At 40.3% G+C, this 23,126-nt stretch overlaps 1 protein-coding gene across 1 annotated transcript; it reads left to right on the top strand.

Moving 5' to 3' along the window:
• The first annotated feature begins 590 nt into the window (after positions 1 to 590).
• TPR3 (Tetratricopeptide repeat (TPR)-like superfamily protein) lies at positions 591 to 22,839 on the top strand. The gene is made up of 8 exons (XM_010260821.3): positions 591 to 827; positions 19,823 to 19,916; positions 19,995 to 20,045; positions 20,137 to 20,310; positions 20,510 to 20,689; positions 20,899 to 21,018; positions 21,811 to 21,944; positions 22,263 to 22,839. Exons 1-8 carry the CDS (start codon positions 673 to 675, stop codon positions 22,339 to 22,341), a joined length of 987 nt encoding a protein of 328 aa, XP_010259123.1. The 5' UTR covers positions 591 to 672; the 3' UTR covers positions 22,342 to 22,839.
• Positions 22,840 to 23,126: the final 287 nt, after the last annotated feature.

The following is a 23,126-nucleotide window of genomic DNA, read 5'->3' as shown; positions in this document are numbered from 1 at the left end:
ATTAGATATTTATCATATTAAAAAAAATAAATATGACAATTAAGAAACATTTTTTTTTATTAACGATGAACAGGAAATATAAAATTTAAATCCACAAATACACTATGCTTTGGTTATTTATCTTTTTTAACGGGTTTTGGTAAGGATACTAAAATTGCCACATACAATGTAATTGCATATTTGTTAGTGAGTTATAAAATGACAATATACATTATATAATAATATTTTATATTTGTGTATATGTATTAAATATAGTGTATAAAGTGATATAGGCCTAAAGCTTGTCCCCGACCTGCATAGAGCCGGCCCGGTCCCAAGCACTTCAGGCTTGGGGTGATGGGGTTTTATGTCCCAGGCCCGGTCTATGACGCTTATCATTGGTTTGGTGGCGTGGTGCTAAGCCCGGACCGGCCCGGCCCATGTTCACCCTAGCAATTGCATTGTGCGCCCGCCCAAGCCTTTCCCTTTGATACAAACGATCATACAATGATACCCGACTCCCAACCGTCAAAACGAACGGTTAAGATCTCGTCTTAGATAGACCCAAAAGCGCGGTATACCGTCGAAGTTAAAACGATAGTTTGTTGGGTTGGGGGTTGCTTTCTTTTCATTCCCTACTTGAAGCTCTCACTCCTCAACACGAACGCGTCACAGAACTACCATAGCATCTGAATGGCTGAAGCAGTGAAATCAGAAGGAGAAGAACGGGGTGGGTTGTCTCTGAAAGATCAGGGCAACGAATTCTTCAAAGCCGGGAACTATCTCAAAGCCGCTGCTCTTTACACCCAGGCTATTAAAAAGGATCCCTCGAACGCTACCCTCTACAGGTTCTTCATCCCATCTAATTGAGTAAATTAATAGAAATGAAAATTTCCTTTTATCTTTCACAAATTTCGAACTTGGGTTCTACGCACTTGTTTTTATTTCAAAGGTCGAAGCTCAATTTGGTTCAAATGTAAGTGGTGATGATCCGTTTCGAAGGTGGAACATTGGTCTGATTCAAATGGATATAATGTTTTTTATTTTCTTAGTTTGATTAACCTTTTGGTCTCTGCTCACAGTGATTACATTGTTTTTACTTTTATTCTTGTCTTCGTTGTAAGGTAGAACATCTTTTGTTAAAATCTGTTGGGAGTTGGAATGCAGTTTGCGTTCAACTTTTTTGCAGGTGAACAGTGATGAGGGTAATTTGGTTCGTCCAATGATGTGATGATACGTGGAGCGATGGAATAATGTGGTGACACCTCAGCGATCCCAGTCACCTCAGGCACCTGGGTAACCCAGCTAGACCGAGGCCTGGGTAGTTCAGCTACATGCATTGATCTGCTGAAGTGCCACGTAACCTCTTTATGGAAGAAAGCAAGTTGTCTCTCATCTCCTCGGGATCATGGCATATGTCAACGGATTTTATCTTTTCCCCGCTCAATTCGGATGGACCTGGATAAGTCTTATCAACTTACTCGGAGTCATCTTTGGGTGCGAAACTAACTCTCGACTAGATGGGCTGACGATTTTGGACACATATCGTGAGGCCCAAAGCAGCTTGCCTATATAAAGGTCTACCCTCCAGCCTCACAAGGTATGTGCGATTTAGCTATAGAATTCCCTTACAACCTCCACATCGCTAACTTAAGCATTAGAGTGCTCACACCAGGTAAAGCACCTCGGACACTCTGATAGCCTTGTTTTGTTGCTCGACCAGGCAACATCACTAGCTCGACGTCCGACCTATCCTCCTGCAAGGCGCTACTAGAATAATGAGAGAGAGATGTCTGTTGGAAATAATCCAGTAGACATCTAGGTAGCTCATCCCCAAGCAAACAGACAGGCCAAGGTAATGAACAGGGCAATCCTTTGCAGACTTAAAGCTCGGCTTTCTCGAGCTAAGGGTTTGTGGGTAGATGAGTTGCCCAGCGTTCTTTGGGCCTATCGAACTACCACCAAAACGACAATCGGAGAGACTCCCTTTCAATCTGACGTATGGGAGGGAGGCTGTCATCCCTACCGAGATCAAAGTGCCCACCTTACGGTTTAAGGCATACGACGAGGAGACCAACGACAACGAGTTGCAGACCAACCTTGACCTAGTGGAAGAAGTCTGGGACTTGGCCTATATCCGGACCGCAGCCTACCAACAACGAGAAGCTCGGTACTATAATGCCCAAATCAAGAGGCACCACTTCCGAGTTGGCGACCTAGTACTTCGGAAAGTGATGGTACCTAAGCCCTGTGTAGATAAGGTAGGACCGAATTGGGAAGGTCCCTACAGAGTACTAAGGGTACTCGGTGAAGGAACGTATGAGCTCAAGATGTTTGAGGGGAAGTAGATACCCCGTGCCTGGAACGTGGATAACTTAAGGAGATACTACCTTTGAGCTTGAGAGTTCGGCATACGCAACTTCACAAACTTCTCAAACTTTCACTAAGTGTAAAAGAGACCACCCGCCTCGACGACCTAGTTGAGCTGACCTGCATTATGGAGCACGTCGGCTAAACTACATCTGAAAGGGGATGCCAAGTCGCTCTTAGCCTAAAGGCCCCCCTGTGTCGTCCTAGTAAGGACGTCGGCAATTCGGTATGCCTAGGCACTTCGGGTTATTATCCCATACTATGCCTAGTTGCTTCAGCACCTAGGTACCTTGGGTTATAATCCCATACTTAGTATATTTTTGTGAAGTTTCAGTTTTAAAGAAGAAAGACAAGAGGTGTGCAAAAAGGAAACTTTATTGATGATAAACAATAGTTACATCGTTATAAAAAAAAAAGAAAAAGTTTTTTGAGGTTGAGCTTGGAGGCTTAGCACTTTACATATATAAAGGGGGGGTCCAAGAAAAGAGGCAAAGATGATTCAGACGTCTTGGGGCTCCTCGTCCCCATCACCAACCACATCAGTAGCATCCACTTCGAAAACATCCACATTGGCTCCAACTACAGCTCCCTTGTCGATCTCGTCTTCTTGTCAGGCTCCAGATCGACCCGATCTGTCATATCATTTGTACAGGCCAAGGACTTGATTGGGGAAATATCAAGCTCGGGGTACACTGACCTCACTAGCATTTGGCATAGTTTGGAGCCTTGACGAAAAGCGCCGGTGCCAAACTCCTCCCTCTCATGTAGGAAGTCTGGCGAAACTTTGAATTCCCTGACAACTCAGACCTTGGAAGCCTGGACCACGTTGAGGAGCTGTGCCTCGCGTTCAGTGAGGAGAGCGTCCTTCTCCTACAACTCCTGCTTGAGCTTCTTGACGTGAATCTCTAGCTCATTGTTTTGGTTCCGATTAGTGACCAGCTCGTCTTTTAGCTCGCCGATGAAGGACACAACCCGTTCAACTTGAGACTGGTACTCACTCGCTACTGCCTCAGTAGTTTCAACCCTCGCCAGATGCCGCTCAGATTGCTTGACAAAGGGAGTAGGTCAGGGTGTTCGTCTACAAAGGAAAGCAGGAGCTAAGTATAGAACGCAAAGCGGGAATAGCACGACGAGGAGGTTGGAAACTTACCATCATGAGGGAGCACACGACCTTGCTGTCGAGCTCGCCAGTGCGCACCTCAGAAAGATCAGAGACCTCCTCGGGGAAGACGAACTCCTTGCTCTTGATTAGGGTGGTCCTAAAGTGCATGATAGTCTGCCTCCCCTTAGGAACGTCCTCAGTTCCCGAACTACCGGTCGTCGGGGCCTTGGGTGGTAGAGGGCGCCTCAGATGTCTGGGCTGCCACAGTCTCCAACGAGGTCCTCTTTGCTTGATCTTCTTTGACTAGGTTGACCACCGGGACCGCCTCGACAACACTTGGCGCTATGAGCTCAAGAGACGACGCTCGAGGTGCTTCCTTGTGGGCCACCTTTCTCTTCTTCCTCTTCCTCATGCTCTGAAGAAATTTGATAGTCAGAATGCTTGACATGTCTCATGCACAAGAAGACTAAGAGTTAGTCAAGCCAAAACGAAGTAATAAAAGTGAACACCCGAACCTAAGACAATGACCTACCAGGAGGACTCAACCTGGCTTAAATCAGCTTCTCCTCAGCCAGAAAGTCACTCAGCATCAGTTGGTGGTCTACAAGGTTCCGCACTCTGGCCTGCACTTGCTTGCTCAGATCTTCCCCGTTGTCTCTCACCCCCTTTCTCCAATGCATCGGGAAGGACCACCCATTGGACAACTCAGGGAAGAAGTACTTACTCTTCTAGGCCGTGACTTTAGATGGAAAGCCATGCAGAAGTTTGTACTCGGGCCAGTAAGACAGGTAGTGACTAACCTTGCTCGGGGTGCTAGTAAGGTTTTGCTTTATTTGGTAGAGGCTGGAAAAGGTCTTAATATCTAGAGGAAGGCTGGTATTGAAGCAAAGGGATATTGTATCGATCAAGGTGTGGATGGAGTTTGGGTGCAACTGATCAAGGTTGACATTACAATACTTCAAGACTTCGAGAATGAAAGGATGGAGCAGAAACCGGAGAACCGCCTTCAGAGCCTCCTCGAAGACGGCAACCTCGTCCTCATCATGCTCCCAAGGGAAAGCCCCAATAGGAAGGAAGTAACCGAAGTGGTCAAGGATCCTATATTGAGCCGCGAGACCATGAATCTCCTCAACAGACAGTTCAGTAGGACCAAAGTGGTCTGGCACCTTGGCCCTAGGTGGCCAACGGGAAGACGAAGCCCCTTTATGGGAGCCTCGTTGGTCTTGGATTGAGGACCCCACCTTGGCCTGATCGGGCTGCCCTCTCTCCTCACTGGACTCACCACTCGACATAATGGAAAAGAACAAGGAAAGAAAGCAAAGGAAGGTGACTCACCTAAGGAACAAAATGACCAACCTCACCGATCTGATTGAAGACACTGATGACATCATGCTTTGCGACCTCAATACGCACGAGAGCTTAGAAGGGACGAAAGAAATGGGTCCCCAAGGGCCCTATTTATAACCGCCTAAGCTGAGCATGAATGGTCTAGATCGAACAGATCCAATAGTTACCAAGGGTGCGATTGTTCATATTTTGAGGTGAAAACAGTTGAGTGTTTTTTGACATCCGCGGAGCTTAATCTTCGTGTGACGTCCGTGCGTGCCCGAGACGCGACCTCGCCCCCTAAGGTCGGAACCAGTTGAGTCAATCAGGTTTGAACTATTGGTTGAACCACGGTTGAACTGAAGACTGGGCCAAATCTATTTAGCATGATGATACTTCCGCCCCAAGTTGACCACGTCGGGCTTGGGAGTGGGGGGCAATTGATGAGGGGTAATTTGGCTAGTCCAATGATGTGATGACACATGGAGCGACGAAATGATGTGGTGACACCTCAGCGATCCCAGTCACCTCAGGCATCTCGGGTAACCCAGTAGACCGAGGCCCGGGTAGTTCAGCTACATGCACCGACATGCCAAGGTGCCACATAACCTCCTTCTAGAAGCAAGCCGGCTGTCTCCGATCTCCTTGGGATCACGGCATACGCCAACGGATCGTATCTTTTCCCCGCCTGATTTGGATGGACCTGGATAAGCCTTATCAGGTTACTTGGAGTCCATCTTTGGGTGCGAAACTAACTCTGGACTAGATGGGCTGACGATTTCGGACACACATTGTGAGGTCCATGACAACTTGCCTATATAAAGGTCTCGCCTCCAGCCTCATAGGGTACGTGTGATTTAGCTCTCGAATTCCCTTACAATTAAGCTCTCAGCTCTCTCAAATCTCCACATCGTTAACTTAAGCATCGGAGTGTCCACACCGGGTAAAGCACCCCAGACACTCTGTCAGCCATGTTTTGCAGCTCGACCAGGCGACATCACTAGCCCAACCTCCGAGCTGTCCTCCAGTAGGGAGCTACCAGATCACGCTACATCAAATAGCAATATAAATATGATCGTTGTATTAATTAGTAGATCCACTTCTTTAAATTTGTATGTTTAGTTACTGAAAATGTTGTAGAGAAGGAGCTTTTCGATTGCATATGTTTGTCAACCTGTTTAAGGAGGTTCTATTTGTCGAATGATGATTTGGTCATTGTTAAGAGGTCACTCCTATAATTTCCACTTTCATATAGTATAGCATGATATAGGCTGTAACATTCCACAAATTATAAAGACATATACTGACTAATACGTGGTGACAATTATGAGTTACTACCTTGTATCTCACCAGAACAAGGACTTATTACTAATTTACCATGTTAGGTAGCTGAAATTGTGAATGCTTTAGGCTTATTCCTTTTCTTTTGTTTCCTTAAATTTTCTTCCTATGATGCTTGGGAGGGGCATATCAGGTTTCAGACTTTCAGTGCAGAGTTACATGGGCGTTGCACTGAGAAAATTTGCCCTGAAGTTTATGTCCATAGGTCTTGATTTGTTTGGACATTGAAGCTTCATGTTAACTCAGATTTTATTAATCCATGGAATCGTTTTATGTGCACTGTCTTGGGATCCTAGACTTGTATGAATTAACAATCTATTTCGGGAAAAAGAAAAATAGGGATCTAGACTCTAGAGGTAGTTTGGTAGACAAGGAAAGGGGGAGCAAACGTCAAAAGGATGGAGCCAATGTTTCTCTTCTTTTATTTGACAAAGGCAATGGTGAGCATTACCATCAAATAGTTGAAAAGAAGATGGGCACACTGCAACCCATGGCTTCTCCACCAAGCCAAATAAGAGATGGGTCTTAGTGTCTTACCTCCAGATCAGGAAAGAACTCCATAAATTCTAGCCTCACCACTGAAGGTACTAATTAGTAAAGTGAAGGTTTGCTCCGTGGTAGTTGTCGTTGTCAGGGTTGTAGACATACAGGTAGCTTTGACAACAACAATACAATGAATATGCTTCCAGTTATCAGAAAAAAACAAAACAAAACAAAACAAAACAATGAATATGCTTCAATTAAAAAACAAGTTCTTGATTTGTTAGGGAAATCAATTGACTTGAGTTAAATATTTCGTATGAGTGTCACTTGTTGTGGAATCCAATGATTTATGTTTATCTAACTGAAGGAAATCTTTTTAGAGAGAGTTATCTGGTTTTTGAAAGAGGGAGAGTAGAATGATTTTACAGTGGTTGAAGGCTTGGACAAGAGATTTATGAAGATGTGCTTATAACCTTATACTTGTCTTGTATTCTCTTTTGAAAAATCACCAGTTATCCTAATTGGCCAGTTTGGTTTTAAATATAAGCACAACTTCTAAAACTGCCATTTATCCTAACCGAAGATTTTTCCCTTTTTCACTGAGGTGCACTCCTCTTTCCTCCTTCTTTTCCTCCATCTAGATGTCTGCAGCTTATTGTATTCTCTCTCTCTCTGTAATTATGCTAACTGCTATCTTGAATTCTTCAACTAAATCATTACTTTCCAACAGCATTATTACACATGTTTGAGATCTGAAGCCTTCTCTACAGACCTATCTCCTTTCATCTATTTTATCTGAAACTTCTTCAACGTTTTAGCCTACCATCTCTCTATTTTCAGCATAAAGCTATGCACTATCACTTGTCTTATCTGCATATGCCTAGATAATCTTAGTTTACATCTCAGCTGTTGGAGCTAATCTTAGATTCTTACAAATGCATTCAGTTCTAATATGTCCTTTCCAGTCTTTCCACTCATCCATCGCTATATCTTTGTCTCTGCTACTGTCTTTTTATAGGCAGTGTTGCGTAGACACAAACATGGTTGTTGGATTGGATGCTTGTCTAAGAGTCTAACTGGGCAAGATGAGAAAACATGGACTTGTGGACATGTCTATGGAAAGGTATATACTATTAAAATAATTCATTTTTTTTTTGAATTCTAACATTATATACCTACAAAAGATGTTGCCTTTATTGGTAAGTGACATTTAGTACAAAAAATGGGTTCATCTTGTAGATTATCTGTTCATTTATGCCAAATAAGCTAGGAGATGTTTTGTAGAAGTGCCCTCAAGAATCAGTGGAGTGTTGGACTTGGACACGTCTGACATGGCACATCATCCATTTAGGATAGTTCCTGCAACTGTTTATGGGCATGCTACTTCTTAGTTTCATAGTTGAGTGCTCTATTGGCCTTACAACCATCTCAAAGAATTTTCTTTTCAACCTAATTGGTATTATCTGATTACATCACATTCTAGATGCTTTTTTTTTTGAAGAATAATAATTAAATTCATAAAAGAAATAAGAAATCACCCGAGAGACACATTAGAGAGCATTCTAGATGTAACTCTCCACTTTATAAAGTCCGTTGTTTTCCATGGAGAATATACATTTCAATCTGTCTCTGATCATGGATCTTCAGACTGGGGTACAAAATGGTCAAATTGAGGTTTGTCTTGTTCACCAGTCCTAATTGCTTCATTCTTACTCTTATTGATAATTGCATTGAATTCCTCTATCCTATTTATCTTATTTTTTTTTTTTTTAAATTCTAAAGGGGACCTATAGGGGTGGGAGACTTGCTAACAGCTGAAGTGTTGGTCTCTCTACAAGGTTTGAGATTGTCTAAACAATAATGCCACCATTAGATTGAAGTGAAAGGGGACTGAAGGATGGTAATAGGATGGATGCAGGTGGGAAATTTGGGAATTTGGACCCATAGGCAAACTATGAGAGAAATATGATGTCTTGCAAGGGAAATTGATGTAAGTTTTAGATGGGTTAGAAGGACAGCCAATGGTTTGGCTGATGGATTAGTGATGCAGGCAGATGCAGAAGCAGGAGAAGAATTTATGGGGAAACAAACCAATTTTCCAATTCCTATGCCAATTTCAGAATTTTTGGGTTATAGGATATTGGTACATTTTCAGTTTTGTTATTTTCTAGTTGCAGGTATTTTATGAATAGGGTTTTGTTTTTTATATTTTTATTGCTATTTTAAAATTACTATTTATGGTAACTCTCAGACTTATTCTTTATAGTAGTTCTAGTGGGATTAGGTAAGTGTTAAGAGTGTGAGGTCATTTCTGTCCTCTTGTTTTTTTTTTTTTTTTTGGGCACCTATTCAAGGGCACCTTTGTAATTTTGCTTGTGAAGAAATGAAAAGTCTCTTGGTGTGAACAGTGCCACACCAAGCATTCTTGACATTTCTTCTTTTCTTCTCTCTTCAACATCTCTAAACTTTACAACTTGGTATCAGAGCTATGGACGATCAAGAAAACTCTCTGCTGCTGGTTGTGATTCACAGATAGATCCGCTGACATCAGCACACTGCCGGTTGATGTCAGCAGTCCTTACAGTCGGCGACATCTTCATGGTTTTTTGATGGTCACTGATTTGCCCTGATTTTAGGGGAATTTTGGTATAAGTTTCATGGTGGTTTGAAGTTGTTTTGGATTTTTCGGATGAAAATTGGCGAAAAATCCAGATCTGGAATTTAGGGCTTGCATGCTCGTATGGTGGATTGGTTGATGCTGAAACCTCTTGTGTTTGAGTCGTGGTAAACCCCTGGGACTGTAGGAAGTAGTACTGAATTTTTTAGAGCCCTAAAACATTTTTTGGGAATTTTTTTCTTCCCATATTTTGCCACCAGTAGTTATTTTTCCTAGGCTTTTTGTTGTAACTCGTGTCTAACCTTGTGGAAAAGGTGTTTGGGAGTTCAGCTGTTGTTGGAAGATTGGTGCTGGTGAGAAATTTTTTTTGGAGGGGTTGTGATCAATGGACTCACACAAAGACGTTTGCATACCTACCTATGTTCTCCCAGGAAGCAATGACAATGCCGGAGGACAGATTACTACTGTAAAACTTGATGGGACAAATTTTCTTGAATGGTCTCAATTAGCCAAGCTTATAATTGGTGGAAGAGGTAAGCTCGGATTTATTACCGGTAAGGAAACTAAGTCGAAGCCTGAAGATCCACACTATTCCAAATGGGAGCAGGATAATCTATTGGTTATGTCATGGCTTGTGTGCTTTATGCAGCCACACATCACCCGTAACTATATGTTCCTTTCAATAACTAAAGATATTTGGGACAGACTAATTACAACTTATTCTCAAGCAAAAAACATTGCTAGAATCTATCAGTTGCGGAGAGAAGCATGTATTATGTGATGAGGGGAGAAATCAGTGGCCATGTATTTCTCCTCACAATCAATTTGGGAAGAAATTGATCATCTTGAGGCTTTGGAGTGGAAAGATCCTGTTGATGTTGAACAATACAAGAAGTACCTTGAAAAAACTCGAGTTTTCGATTTTCATGCTGGGCTAAATGCTGATTATGACTTCACTAGGCAACACATCCTTAGTGTTGATATTTTTTCACTCTCCACAACATATTCTCTTGTACAAAATGAAGAGAGTAGGAGGAATGCTATGATGCAAGTGTTTATAGGTGAGAAAACTGCTCTTGTGTCCACAAAGCCTAAGTAGAGTTTTGGTAAACATGAAGAGGTATTTTGTGAATACTGTAAGAAGCCGAAGCATACCAAGGATAAATGCTGGAAACTAAATCCCCACATGAAACCTGAGAAGGTTTAAAACTGGAAAGAAAGTAAATGCTCATGTTGCTACTACAAGTCATGATTCTCAGACTCATATGCTTGAGGGAAATCCTCCTGCTCTAGCATCTACTCATGACATCTCTGATGTGATGGAAAAATTGAGAGGCATCTTACTCCATCTTGAAAAGAGTGGGTTGCCTACATCTACTGGTTTAAATGCTTCTTCTAGTGGCTTTGCAAAATTAGGTACTGCACTTGCGTGTCATGTTCCACCCTCTAGCTCTTGGATAATTGACACTAGAGCCAGTGATCATATGACTGGTATGCCTTCCTACTTTACCACTTATAGACTTTTTTCAAGGAAAGGTACAATTACCATTGCCGATGGATCCCATACCCCAATATCGGGTTGGGGTGAAGTTAAACTTACCAATAGCCTTTCTTTGAACTCTGTACTCCATGTTCCACAATTGCATAAAAATCTCTTATTTGTTAGTTCTCTTACAAAGTCTCATAATTGCTCTATAACCTTCTTTCCATCTCATTGTGTCTTTCAAGACCCGAGTACGGGAAGATGATTGGCAGTGGACATGAAGCTGGTGGAGTTTATTTTCTTGATCAGTCTCCAATGTTAGGGTTGATGTGTCAGTTTGTGTCTTGTCATGATGAGAAACTAAGTCAATTGAAATTGTGTCATCATCGTCTTGGGCATGTGCCTTTTGGTTCCTTTGAAGTTTTTGTTTCCTAGTTTGTTTGAGTCCTTGTCTAGTTTTGGTCTGCAATGTGAAGTCTGTCAACTATCAAAGCAATGTAGAACAACCTTTTTTGCAAGTAATAAAAGAAGTAATGTTGCTTTTCATTTAATACATATTGATGTTTGGGGACCTTATTCTATTCCATGTGGGTGGCTACAAATATTTCATTCTCTTTGTTGATGACTACTCGCGGTATACTTGGTTGTATTTGATGAAGAGCCGAGATGAAGTTCCTTCAATTGTGAAAGGCTTCTTTAGTATGTTGGAGACATAGTTTGAGAAAAAGATTAAGATTATTAGATTTGACAACGCCAAGGAGTACTTTGAGAAGCACTTACAAACCTTCCTTGAAGAAAAAAGAGTGATTCACTAAAGTTCTTGCCCTCATACTCCCCAAAAAAATGGGGTATCGGAGAGGAAAAACAGACATGTGATTGAAGTTGCTAGAGGCTTATTATTCCATATGCATGTTCCAACTCGGTTTTGGGGGGATGTTGCTCAAACAGCTGTATATCTTATTAATAGACTTCCCTTGCGGACCCTGCATCTCCAGTCTCCTAATCAACTTATTTTTCTTGATGAGGATACATCCCATCTTCCTCCCAAGGTTTTTGGGTGTGTTTGCTTCGTCCATGACATGAATCCTTCTAGGCTGAAATTTGATCCAAAGTCTATCAAGTGTGTCTTCTTGGGTTGTTCTTCAGTCCAAAAGGGGTATCGTTGTTATGACCCTTGTTCTGGAAAAAAGGTATGTGTCCAAAGATGTCACATTTTTTTAGTCTACTCCCTTCTTCTCTGTCTCTCGTCCTTCTCTTTAGGGGGAGGGTGTTAGCGAAGATCGAACTCCCTTTTGTATGCCGATTCCCGCAACTGATACTGTTAATACTTCTTCTCCTCATTCTCCTGTGGTTGTAGTAGTCTTCTCCTTCCTGTGCCTATTCCTCGGTCTTGGCATCAGTGGTTCGTTAGATGAACAAAGAGGGCGACTCCAGAGATTGAATGTCCATTACAATTTGACCTCTTGAACTCAGGTAATTTGGATTTTGAACATCTTCTTGTTTCCGATCCCTGTGTTGAATCTATTGTTGAGCCTCCTCTTGTAGATTCTAACCTCAACCTTCCTATTGCAATTCGTAAAGCAAGATGGGCATGTGCTAAGTATCCTATCTCAAACTATGTCTCTTATGATACTTTGTCACCCTCTTATTGTGCTTATATCTCTTCTATTTCTTCCGTTTTTATCCTCACAATGTTACTGAGGCAGTGCAGTTCCCCCATTGGAAGGATGCTATGAACCAGGAAATGGAGGCACTAAAAAAATACCAGACATGGGAAATTGTTTCTCTTCCAGAAGGCAAAATTCCTGTTCGATGCAAGTGGGTTTACACAGTGAAGCATAAAGCTGATGGCTCAATTGAAAGGTATAAAGCTCGACTTGTGGCAAAAGGGTACACCCAGTCTTATAGCATTGATTACCAGGAAACGTCTACACCAGTAGCCAAGATGAATTCAATCCGAGTTATCATTGTCTTTTGCTGCCCACTATTCTTGGCCCTTGTATCAAATGGATGTTAAGAACTCCTTCCTTAATGGAGACATTCAGGAAGAAGTTTACATGGAACTTCCTCTAGGAGTGAACATCCTTGGGAGTGAAGGAAAGGTTTGTCGTTTGAAGAAATCCCTTTATGGCCTAAAGCAGTTCCCTCGAGCTTGGTTTGATAGATTCAGGAAAGCTGTCTTAAAAATTGGCTTCTCACAATCACAAGTTGACCATACCCTGTTTATTAGGAGAGCAAATGGAAAAATAACTATGTTAGTAGTGTATGTCGATGATATTGTTATCATAGGGGATGATATCTCTGGGATTGTTGAACTGAAGTCTTTCCTTGCTACTGAATTCGAAATTAAGGATCTTGGAAATCTTCGGTATTTCCTTGGGATTGAGGTAGCAAGGTCAAAGAGGGGCATTTATATTTCTCAGAGGAAATATGTCATTGATTTGCTTCAGGAGGTAGGAAAATTGGATTGTAAACCGGCTGCAACTTCAATTGATCCCAATCATAAGCTGGGAGTTGATGATGGAGATGTCCTTACTGACTTGTTGGTCACCTTCTCTACTTGTGTCTGACTAGACCAGATATATCATATGCTGTGAGTGTGGTCAGCCAATACATGCACAAGCCTAGATTATTTCATATGCAAGCAGTGAATAGAATACTTGCCTATTTGAAGGGATGTATGCCCATGAAAGGGGATATTGTATTCTAATCATGGGCATTTGAAGGTAGAGGCCTATTCTGATGTTGACTAGGCAAGTTCTATTGATGATAGGCGGTCTACTTCTGGCTATTGTACATTGGTGGGTGGTAATGTTGTATCTTGGAGAAGTAAAAAGCAATCAATTGTGGCTCGATGTAGTGTAGAGGCAGAGTACAAAGCTATGGCACATGGAGTCTTTGAATTGTTGTGGTTGAAGAACTTGTTGACAGAAATGGGAGTGCAAATTGATACTCCAATGATATTATATTGTGACAATCAAGCTTTCATAAACATAGCCCGCGACCTTGTTCAACATGATTGTACAAAGCATATAGAGGTTGATTAACATTTCATTAGAGAAAGAGTTGCCAGTGGAGAGATTTGTCTACCTTATGTGAGGTCTGAAGACCAGTTGGCTGATTGTCTTACTAAAGGTATTCCCAAATCAAAGCTCGACAACAATTTGAACAAGCTGGGCATGATAAATATCTATGCTCAGCTTGAGGGGGAGTGTTAAGAGTGTGAGGGCATTTTGTCCTCTTGTGTTTTATTTTTTATTTTTTATTTTTTATTTTTTATTTGGGTGCCTATTCAAGGGCACCTTTGTAATTTTGCTTGTGAAGAAGAAATGAAAAGTCTCTTGGTGTGAACAGTGCCACACCAAGCATTCTCGACACTTGGTTACTTATGGATTTGTCTTTGTTCTAAAGCAATTGGGGGTTGTTTTGGGTCAATTTCCTAGTCCAAATTGGAGCATGAAAGGGGACATCCGTGTTAGTAAGTTGAGTCTATAAATAGACTCATTGTAATTGGAGTTGAAGAAGAGTGATTTGATGAAAGAAGCTTGGTTTAGTGAATTCTGGTTGTTGCCAGAAATCTCTCTCTCTCTCTCTCTCATTTCTTTTTATAAGTGATCTGTCTCTTTGTTGTTTGCCCTACTAGCAAGAGTTCTCTCTCTTTTGATTTCTTGTATATTCCTTTGTGGACAGCAAGCATCCTACTTACTTTTTCATCCATATTCTTCATCTTTAACAACCCACAGTCCCTCATCCTTCCCATAAAGCCCACCACGTCTGTCCTATATCAGTTTGGTATCAGAGCCAAATCCCAGGACATTAGATCCATATCAAGAGGTATCAGAGTCATATCTAGAGGTGATCATGATAAACCCTACAATGAAAGAAGTCAATGCTAAACTTGATGATTTGGATCATAGCTATGAAGAAGAGAAGGGTCAACTCTGCTGATAAAAGAGGGTCAACTCCATGATCAAATTGACTCTATTATTCATGTAGTTAGGAGAGGACACAGTTTGCGCCTTTCCATGGGAAGCTTGTAACTGACTTATTCTATTGATTAATGAAATCTTGCTTATTTATCAAAAAAATGGCTCTATTACATCTAAAGTCACTTCTTTGGAGCAGAAAGTTGCTGCAATGGATGAATGGATGACAAATTTGAGTAGAAATTTGCTGAAATAGATCACAAACTCAACATTTTAAATGCCAAGTTGGAGAAGGGTATTGTTATGGGTGAAAGTTTTTCAAATGCCACACATCTAATGGAGTGTCTAAACCTATTTTTTTGGTAGCAAACTCTCAGCTCATTGTTCCTATGCTGCCCACCTACTATGCAGCAACAATTTCAGCTTGAAATTGTCCTTAATGTTCTTACTGCAAAGGCTGCAACTCTAGAAACAGTTGATGGGGAAGAACAGTTAGGTTTAGAACCAAAGCTTATTGTAGATCAAGAACCAAATTTGGATATCCAACATGTTCCACTAGAAGTTTCCTATAATGTTCACCATGTGCTTGAAGAAGAAAAGATTCATCATATTGAGATGGTGATTTTCGAAGATAAGAATCCAAATTTTGGTCGCTTCAAAACTCAAGGGCATAGTTTTTTTTTTTTTTGAACTGGGGGGGAATGATGCAGATGCAGAAGCAAGGAAATAATTCATGGGGAAACAAACCAATTTTCTTGTTCCTATACCAATTTCAGAATTTTTGGGTTATAGGATATTGGTATATTTTCAGTTCTTTATTTTCTAATTGTGGGTATCTTAAGAATAGAGTTCTGTTTTTTTTAATATTTTCATTGCTATTTATGATAACTCTTGGACTTATTATTTATAGTAATTTAATTCTCATAATTACTATTTTTAGTAACCTTGCAGTTTACAATTTTTAGTAATTTTGATGTCTTTTAATTAAAGTAGTTTTAGTGGGATTAGGAAAGTATTATTAGGGTTGTTTAGGAGTTAGAGTCCTTATTTAAGTGTCCTTATGTGTTACTTATTGATTTGTCTCAGTTCTAAAGCAATTAGGAGTTGTTTTAGGTCAATTTCCTAGTTCAAATTGCAGTATGAAAGGGGACATCCAAGTTAGTAAATTGAGTCTATAATTAGACTCATTGTAATTGGAGTTGAAGAAGAGTGACTTGATGAAATAAAGATTGGTTTAGTGAATTCTGGTTGTTGCCAGAAAATTTTCTCTTCCCCCCTCTCTTACTTTTCTTTAGTAAGAAGAAAAGCAAGTAGCAAGCATCCTACTTTTCATCCATATTCTTCATCTTTAACCACCCACAGTCCCTCATCCATCTCATAAAGCCCTCCACCAGATTCTAATTTAGTAGGGGACCCCTACTCATCCTACATCAATTAGCTAAACAAGGGTCAATGAGGGAAGAATATTTTTGGGGTGCATCATAATATTGGACTTATATGGGGTGACTGTATTGTACTTGTGTTTTGTTTTTGAATGAAAGTTACCGTTTCCAATAAAACAATTGTTATTCTAAATTATGTGTCCTTAGTTCCAACTTTGCATTTGCCTCATTCTAGTCTCATAAATTAGTACTATGCCATTAGCAAACAATATACTTCATTGTGATGGAGGATCTTTTGGCAAATGTCTAAATGGCTCATTCATGAATTGCACAAACAAGACAATTGATGTAGGAGTCTAAAAGAGAAGCTGGTAGACTGCATATCAAGTCATAGTTGCATCCTTCAATCTAGCCCAAAAGAGTTTAGGTGTTTCAGGCATAGGGCTGTGGCAAGGGATGATAAGGGAGGCATTGTTTTAAGTTTCTAAGGGCCTGCAGGGGTTGGAAATTCACAAAAAGTGGAGTTAGTTGCAACTTCCTTTGGAGCCTAGGAAGCTGAGTGATTTTTCCACAAATTGGTTGGAAAGGGAGTTCAAGATTGAGGAAATAAGAGAAGCTTTGAAGAAGATAAATGGGGATAGAGCCCCAAGTCCGGATGGGTTTAACTTCAACTTTATCAAGGCTGTTTGGATTTTTTTTGGAAGAAGACTGTACAAATGATTGATGAGTTTTATGACTTGAAAGAGCTTGACAGAAGAATTAATGCCACCTTTATTTCACTGATACAAAAGAAAGATGGAGAAGTGAATATTAAAGACTTCAGGCCAATAAGCTTGATTTGTATCCCTTACAAGTTATTGGCACGTCTAGGAGATTGAGAGGTATAATCCATGAGGTGGTGGGAGAAGCTCAGATGGCATTTGTAAAAGGAAGGCAGATTTTGGGTGGGGTACTGGTGGCTAGCGAATAAATTGATTCTAGAATAAGGAGTGGGAGACCGGACTGGTGTGTAAAATTGATATTGAGAAGGCTTATGGCCATGTGAAGTGGGGGTTCTTGGAGTGCTGAATATGCTCATGGTTAAGTCTTTATAGTTGGGTAGGATTGAAGGTTTTAAAGTGGGCTCAGAAGGTCCTTATATTTCTCATCTCCAGTATGTTGATGACACTCAAGACGCTCTTATTTTTCTGGATGCTTCAGTGGACCAGGTGTCAAACCTAAGGGCCTTACTGGTTAATTTTGAATTGCTCACAGGTTTGAAGGTCAATCTGGCCAAGAGTATGTTGATTGGGGTGGGGGGAAGTAGGGAGGGAGGAGCTGGAACATTATGCTGCGGTGTTTGAATGCCAAACTGGAGAGTTGGAAAGAAAAATACTGCTCATTGGCATATTACCTCTCCTTGTTGAAGATACCAGCAAAGGTGGCAGAAAAGAATTGAGAAACTTCAGAGTTTTTTATTTCTATATATATATATATTTTGTGGGAAGGGGTAGGGGGAGAATCTGGTAAAATGGGACAAGGTATGCTGGCCAAAAGAAAAGGGTCGATTGGGAATTTAGAAGAGTCAGAATATTCAATAAGGCTCTATTGGGTATGTGGCTATGGAGGTTTGGGTTGGACAAGGATAGGGAATCTCTATGGAGGAGGGTTATAGTTGGAAAGCATGGGTTGGTGAAGTTTGGGTGGGAATTGAAGGAGGTATCAAGCTCTTATGGAGTGAGTGTCTGGAAAGGAATAATGCAGTTTAACCAAGACTTCAAAACCTTGGTAAGATTCAAGGTAGGAGATGGATCAAGAATAAGGTTTCGGGAGGATGAGTGGTGTGAAGCAGGAAGTTATATGAGGTGTGCCCACAGTTATACAGGTTAACTGATCATCAAGTCAAGATTGACCAATGCTTTGAACTCAGGGGTGACCAGGTAATTTGGTGTCCTAACCTAAATTTAGAAGACCTCTGTTGGACCAGGAGATAGAAGAGTGCATTCAGTTGTTAGAAAAGTTATAGAAGATATTGGTTTCAACCTCCTTGAGGGATGGGCTATGGTGGAAAGAATGCAGAAATGGAAGGTTTACTGTGAAGTCTTTCTATCTGGCTTTGGTGAATGATCAAACGGATTCAGATCAAGTGGAAGGGGTCTGGGGGAATCCTGTTCCTCCTAGAGTGGAAGCCTTTGCTTGGTTGGTTGCATTGGACAGCATATTATCTGCAGATCACTTAAAGAGAAGAGGTTTTAGCTTGGCTAACTACTGTGTTTTATGCAGTTCGGATGAAGAGACAGTTCTCCATCTGTTTTACACCTGTAAGGTTGCAATCTTTATTTGGAAATTCTATTCTTCATTGTTTGGAGTCAGAGTCTTTCAGCCAAGATCAACAGCTGAACTCTTCTTAGCCTGGCCAAGTTTCAGAAGCAACAGGAAAGCAAAGATAATATGGAGCTGCATTCCTTTTTCTGTTTGCTGGGCCCTCTGGAATGTAAGAAATAGAAGACTATTTGAAATAAGTCTAAGAATATTGAATCACTAGTGACTGTGGTTGGGAAACTAGTGGCAGATTGGTCTTGGGTGCTCCCAGAATTTTCCAAAATCAGTAAATCAGATATGGGGGGAAACTTTTGGAATGTTCTTGAAATTCAGATGTAATTCCTTTCAGTTTTCATTGCTGTAGTTTTTAAAGTTGCCGTGTATGGTGAGGTGCCAACTTGTTACCTCTTGGATTGTATTCCTTTCTTTTGTTAAATGAAATTTCTCTTTTTACTCTTCAGAAAAAAAACTCAATAGATGGCTGGACAGGTTCTGAAGTAGAGGGAGACTATCAAGTAATGAATAGTGATAAACTGGTTGAAATTTGGGAAATAAGTACCATGGGCCTTGCGGTATTTGGTAAGACATGCAAATGCATTGAGTGCCAACTTGAACTACTTGTCTAGGTGGGTGCCAAGGCCAGCAAATTGCATGGCTGACTCACTAGTATGATCTGGTATGTCAAATAATACTTTCTGTTGGGGTGAACCAGGGCCATGGGACATTGTAAAATTGAAAAATTACTGTGCTAGTTATTCATAAAAAAAATTACTGTGCTAGTTGATTTGCCAGCTAAGTTTGTGTTGAGTGTAAACCACTATGGCTAGTTTTTCTCCTGTTAATATTTGAGTAATGTTACTTGACAAAAAATGATCTAGGCCAAAAAGGAGGGAGAGAAGTGATTCTACCCCTTCATGGAAACAAGCAAACAATTTTTTTTTTTAATTTTTTGAAAGTAAGAAAAATATTTTATTACGCTTTCTACATGATAAATGTCTAAGCTTTATAATATGCCACTCTCTACACCCGAAGTAGAAAATCACTTGAGTACAAAATCCCTTCTCTTGGAAGAAAAAAATCTTTAAGAGCAAAGACCCAAACTATAAGAAGATGGCTTGCATTTGTCATTGGGTGGATGATGAATGGTGTTTGGTGGTCTTTAGGTTGTGCATCATCACATCAGGGAGGCTAGACCATTAGCATCCAGAGTGAACATCTTGTTCAGACGGGTAACTCAATTTGCGAATTATGTGGCTGATGCTTTGGTGAGGGAAGGGGTTGGGAGAAGTCCTTTGTTGGGGCTTGGACCCTCCAACACCAGTTTAGTTCTTGGTTCTGTGACATTTTTGTTTTTTGAGGTTTCTTGGGTTGTGTTGTTTTCCCTTCTATTGTACAAGGAACTACCCTGTGATTTTTTTTTTGAAATTGGACATACATCTGTATGTCTGCCGCAATTTTTTTTTCTGACTTGGTGGATTATCATTTACCATTTTTCCTGTTACTGTTTTACAGCAACCGAGCTGCAGCATTTCTACATTTGGTCAAGCTTACAAAAGCACTTGCTGATGCTGAGACCACAATCACATTGAATCCTCAGTGGGAAAAGGTATTATTGTTCTCTGTTGCCCATATTGGTTGTTGAGTTTCCATCCTTGAACAACTGGCTGGTTTGATGTGCTTGTAGGGCTATTTCAGGAAAGGATGCACACTAGAGGCTATGGAGCGATATGATGATGTAAGTCAAAATGTTATTTCACTTTGTTCAGTGTTCTTGCTTTCACCAGATGTCTTCTTTGGTGATGGTACTCATTATCTGTGTAATTTAGGCTACTGCTGCTTTCCAAATAGCTTTGCAGTACAATCCAAAGAATACAGAAGTTTCAAGAAAAATCAAGAGGCTTGCACAATTGGCAAGAGAAAAAAAACGAGCTCAAGAGGTGGAAAGCATCCGATCCAACATTGATGTAGGAAAACACTTAGATTCCTTGAAATCTGAACTGGTGGGTGTGGTGTCTTTAACAGAACTTGTTTCTGCTGTCCATGAATGTACATGTTTGTCCTCATTCACTTATTTGAACACATTCACAACAGCCAAGCTATTGCTATTGTGTTCTCAACTGATTTTGAGAAAATAAAGACTAATATGTTACTCCTACACTTTGTGATGCCTGAAATTGACCGTATCCTTTTAATTTGCAGTCTGAAAAATATGGAACTGAAGAATATTGGAGAGACATCTTCTCTTTCCTTGTTGAGACCATAGAGACTAATATAAAATCATGGCATGAGACATCTAAAGTTGATGCAAGAGTTCATTTCCTTCTTGACAAGGAAAAGACACAAACTGATAAGTATGCTCCAGTTGTCAATATTGATAAGGTATTAAATCACATATCTTTGTTAACTCCACCCTACTTCATTTCCTCCGTGTTTTTTTTTTGAATTTTGTAATGTATTTGATTTTGTGACTGCACCTACCCTTTTATTTGGAGATGGTAGAAACCTATTCCAGCAGATGAATTGTTTTATGCTAAACTCTATCTCTATTCCTTTTAATTGCTAATGAATTGTCCTATCAACCATGCCAGGCATTTGAGTCACCCCATACACATAGCAGCTGTTTTTCATTTCTAAGGCAGTATGCAGAAGATTCTTTCTCTAGAGCAGCTTGCTTAGTGGCACCTAAAAGTATTATATCTTATCCACAGGTAACAAATTCTTTTTTCCTTTTCTGTTTTTTTCTGGATCTTATATTTAGTAACATTAAGTTAGGCTTGTGTTGAAAAGATGATAAGTCCCATTCTTAGTTCTATTTGAAATTTATTTTTTAATGGGGTTTACTGGACTTGGAATTCCACATCTAAGCTAGGAGGCTCTCTTGAAGACGGACTTGAAGGTGTTTATTGGCCATGTTAGTCATGCCATTCATTTTGTTGTCCTGGAAAAAAATTATACTTGCAGGTTTAGGATGTTGTCTACACATCAGAATAACTTCAATTACCTTATAGGGCTGAGTTTTTTTTTTTTTTTTTGCTTAAGCCAACAATTGGTAGAATCAGAAGCTAGCATGTACACCATGTTTTATAGTAGAAGTGGAGCAGAAATTTCTATCTTCTTATTAATGCTAATTATTTTATCATGGTCTTCATTTAATGAATAATATGTGTTCCCTGTACCATTCTATACTTTTTGCTCTTTTAGGTAGCTTCTTTTTTTGATAGCTTCTGTTTTGGGTAGCTTGTTGGGCCATTTTAGGAGCTCTCCATTTCAGTATTTCCTAAAATGCTGCATGTTCTTTTATTTTTTTGATTGGTGCCTTGTCAACATTGGAGAACCTAGGTAAACTTGCAAGAAATTGGTGCCTTGTCAACATTCAAACGTAGCCTATAGTAGGAATTCATCTGTATGCATGTTCTTCCATAAAGGGAAGCTTACAACAACATTGTTTTTAGGCAGAGTTGCCAAGAACAATATCTCATGGTAAAAGGCTGTCTCTGCAGGTATGGAAAGGACAAGGTTCAAGGAAGTGGAGACATGGGCAAAGTGATGGTTTCTTTGTCCAATTTGAGTCGCCTGTTCTGCGGAAGTTGTGGTTTATTCCTAGTTCAAGTGAAAAGGGGCTCACACTGTGCAGGTCTCTCCCTCCCTCTCTCTCTCTCTCTCTCTCTCTCTCTCACTCTCACTGTGTGCGTGTGCATGTTGGGGGGTTTTTGATTCATGTCTTGTAGAAGGTGTTATAGAATGTAGACTTATCTATATGGCAATTGTAATTAGTTTGTGCCATCAAAACGGATAATAAAATCTTTGAGTTCCCTCTTTATAAACTATCACACTCGAATAACCTGAGTTGCCTAGGTGAATGTTCTGGATGATTTTTAATGTATAAGTTGAAGAGATAATTATTTCTCAACAATCTCATTGAAATAGGTTTCTAAGCTTAATTTATTTTCAGGGACCCTGAGGTTTTGGATGTCAACGCCCATGAAGTACTTCCTCGCCTCTTCAAGCAAACATTCTCTAATTCTCAATAGCCTCTTCACTGGTTGGGTCCTATTAGAGAAAAATGGCAGGCACCTCTTAAATGGAAGGCCTTGTAATAGAAGTTGAAAACAGTATCAAGTTATCAAGTTTTTCCTTGTCTCAGTTTCCTGCTTGGATTTTGATGGTTTGCAAAGAGTGCCTTTCAGAGATATGCACCAACCCATACCCCAATGGCATTGTGATTTCTGAATTCCATGTGATGGTTTTGTGAGAGGAGCATCTGGTCCCTGTGGCGTTAGTGTACGGTTATCATAGTCTTGTTTCAAGTGTTTTGATTTCCCTTATTTTTTCTGTTTGGGGTTGGATGGATTTGCCATCACCTGAGTGCGTAACCTTTATTCTTGTTTCTGAGACCCTGAGCAACAAGCATAACTGATGGTGTGTCAAATCATATTACAATCATTACCAAAAAAATATCATATTACAATCATTACCAAAAAAATATCATATTACAATCATGAGAGTACAGCAAGGTTACTGTTGTGATTTATGAACATAGCTTTATTTATTGCTTACAAAAAAAAAACTTCACTCGTTATGCAAAAAGGGCATCGAGTTTTATGCCCTTTTTTTTAATCAGATGGATGTATTTATGTTAATCAGCAGATGCGCCCTCCGGAATTTGGCCCTTGCAGATTACTGGTGCAAATCACTTTTAGCCTCATCTCGTTTCTAAGTGTGATCAGTTTTGAGTGCCCAAAGTAGGTTAGGTTGCTTTGTTCATCTCATCGTCAAATTTTTCTAGGTGTACTTTGCAATGTCTTGCAGAATAATG

The sequence above is a fragment of the Nelumbo nucifera genome, chromosome 6, assembly GCF_055504915.1.
Source record: "Nelumbo nucifera cultivar China Antique chromosome 6, China Antique-T2T, whole genome shotgun sequence".
Classification (NCBI taxonomy): domain Eukaryota; kingdom Viridiplantae; phylum Streptophyta; class Magnoliopsida; order Proteales; family Nelumbonaceae; genus Nelumbo; species Nelumbo nucifera.
This window is presented reverse-complemented; position numbering and strand designations above follow the sequence as displayed.

Coding starts and splice junctions, on each gene's coding strand:
- TPR3 (XM_010260821.3), top strand. CDS start 673: ATGGCTGAAGCAGTGAAATCAGAAGGAGAAGAACGGGGTGGGTTGTCT. Junction 20,311..20,509: donor ATTCCTTGAAATCTGAACTG/GTGGGTGTGGTG, acceptor TTTAATTTGCAG/TCTGAAAAATATGGAACTGA. Junction 20,690..20,898: donor CAGTTGTCAATATTGATAAG/GTATTAAATCAC, acceptor CAACCATGCCAG/GCATTTGAGTCACCCCATAC.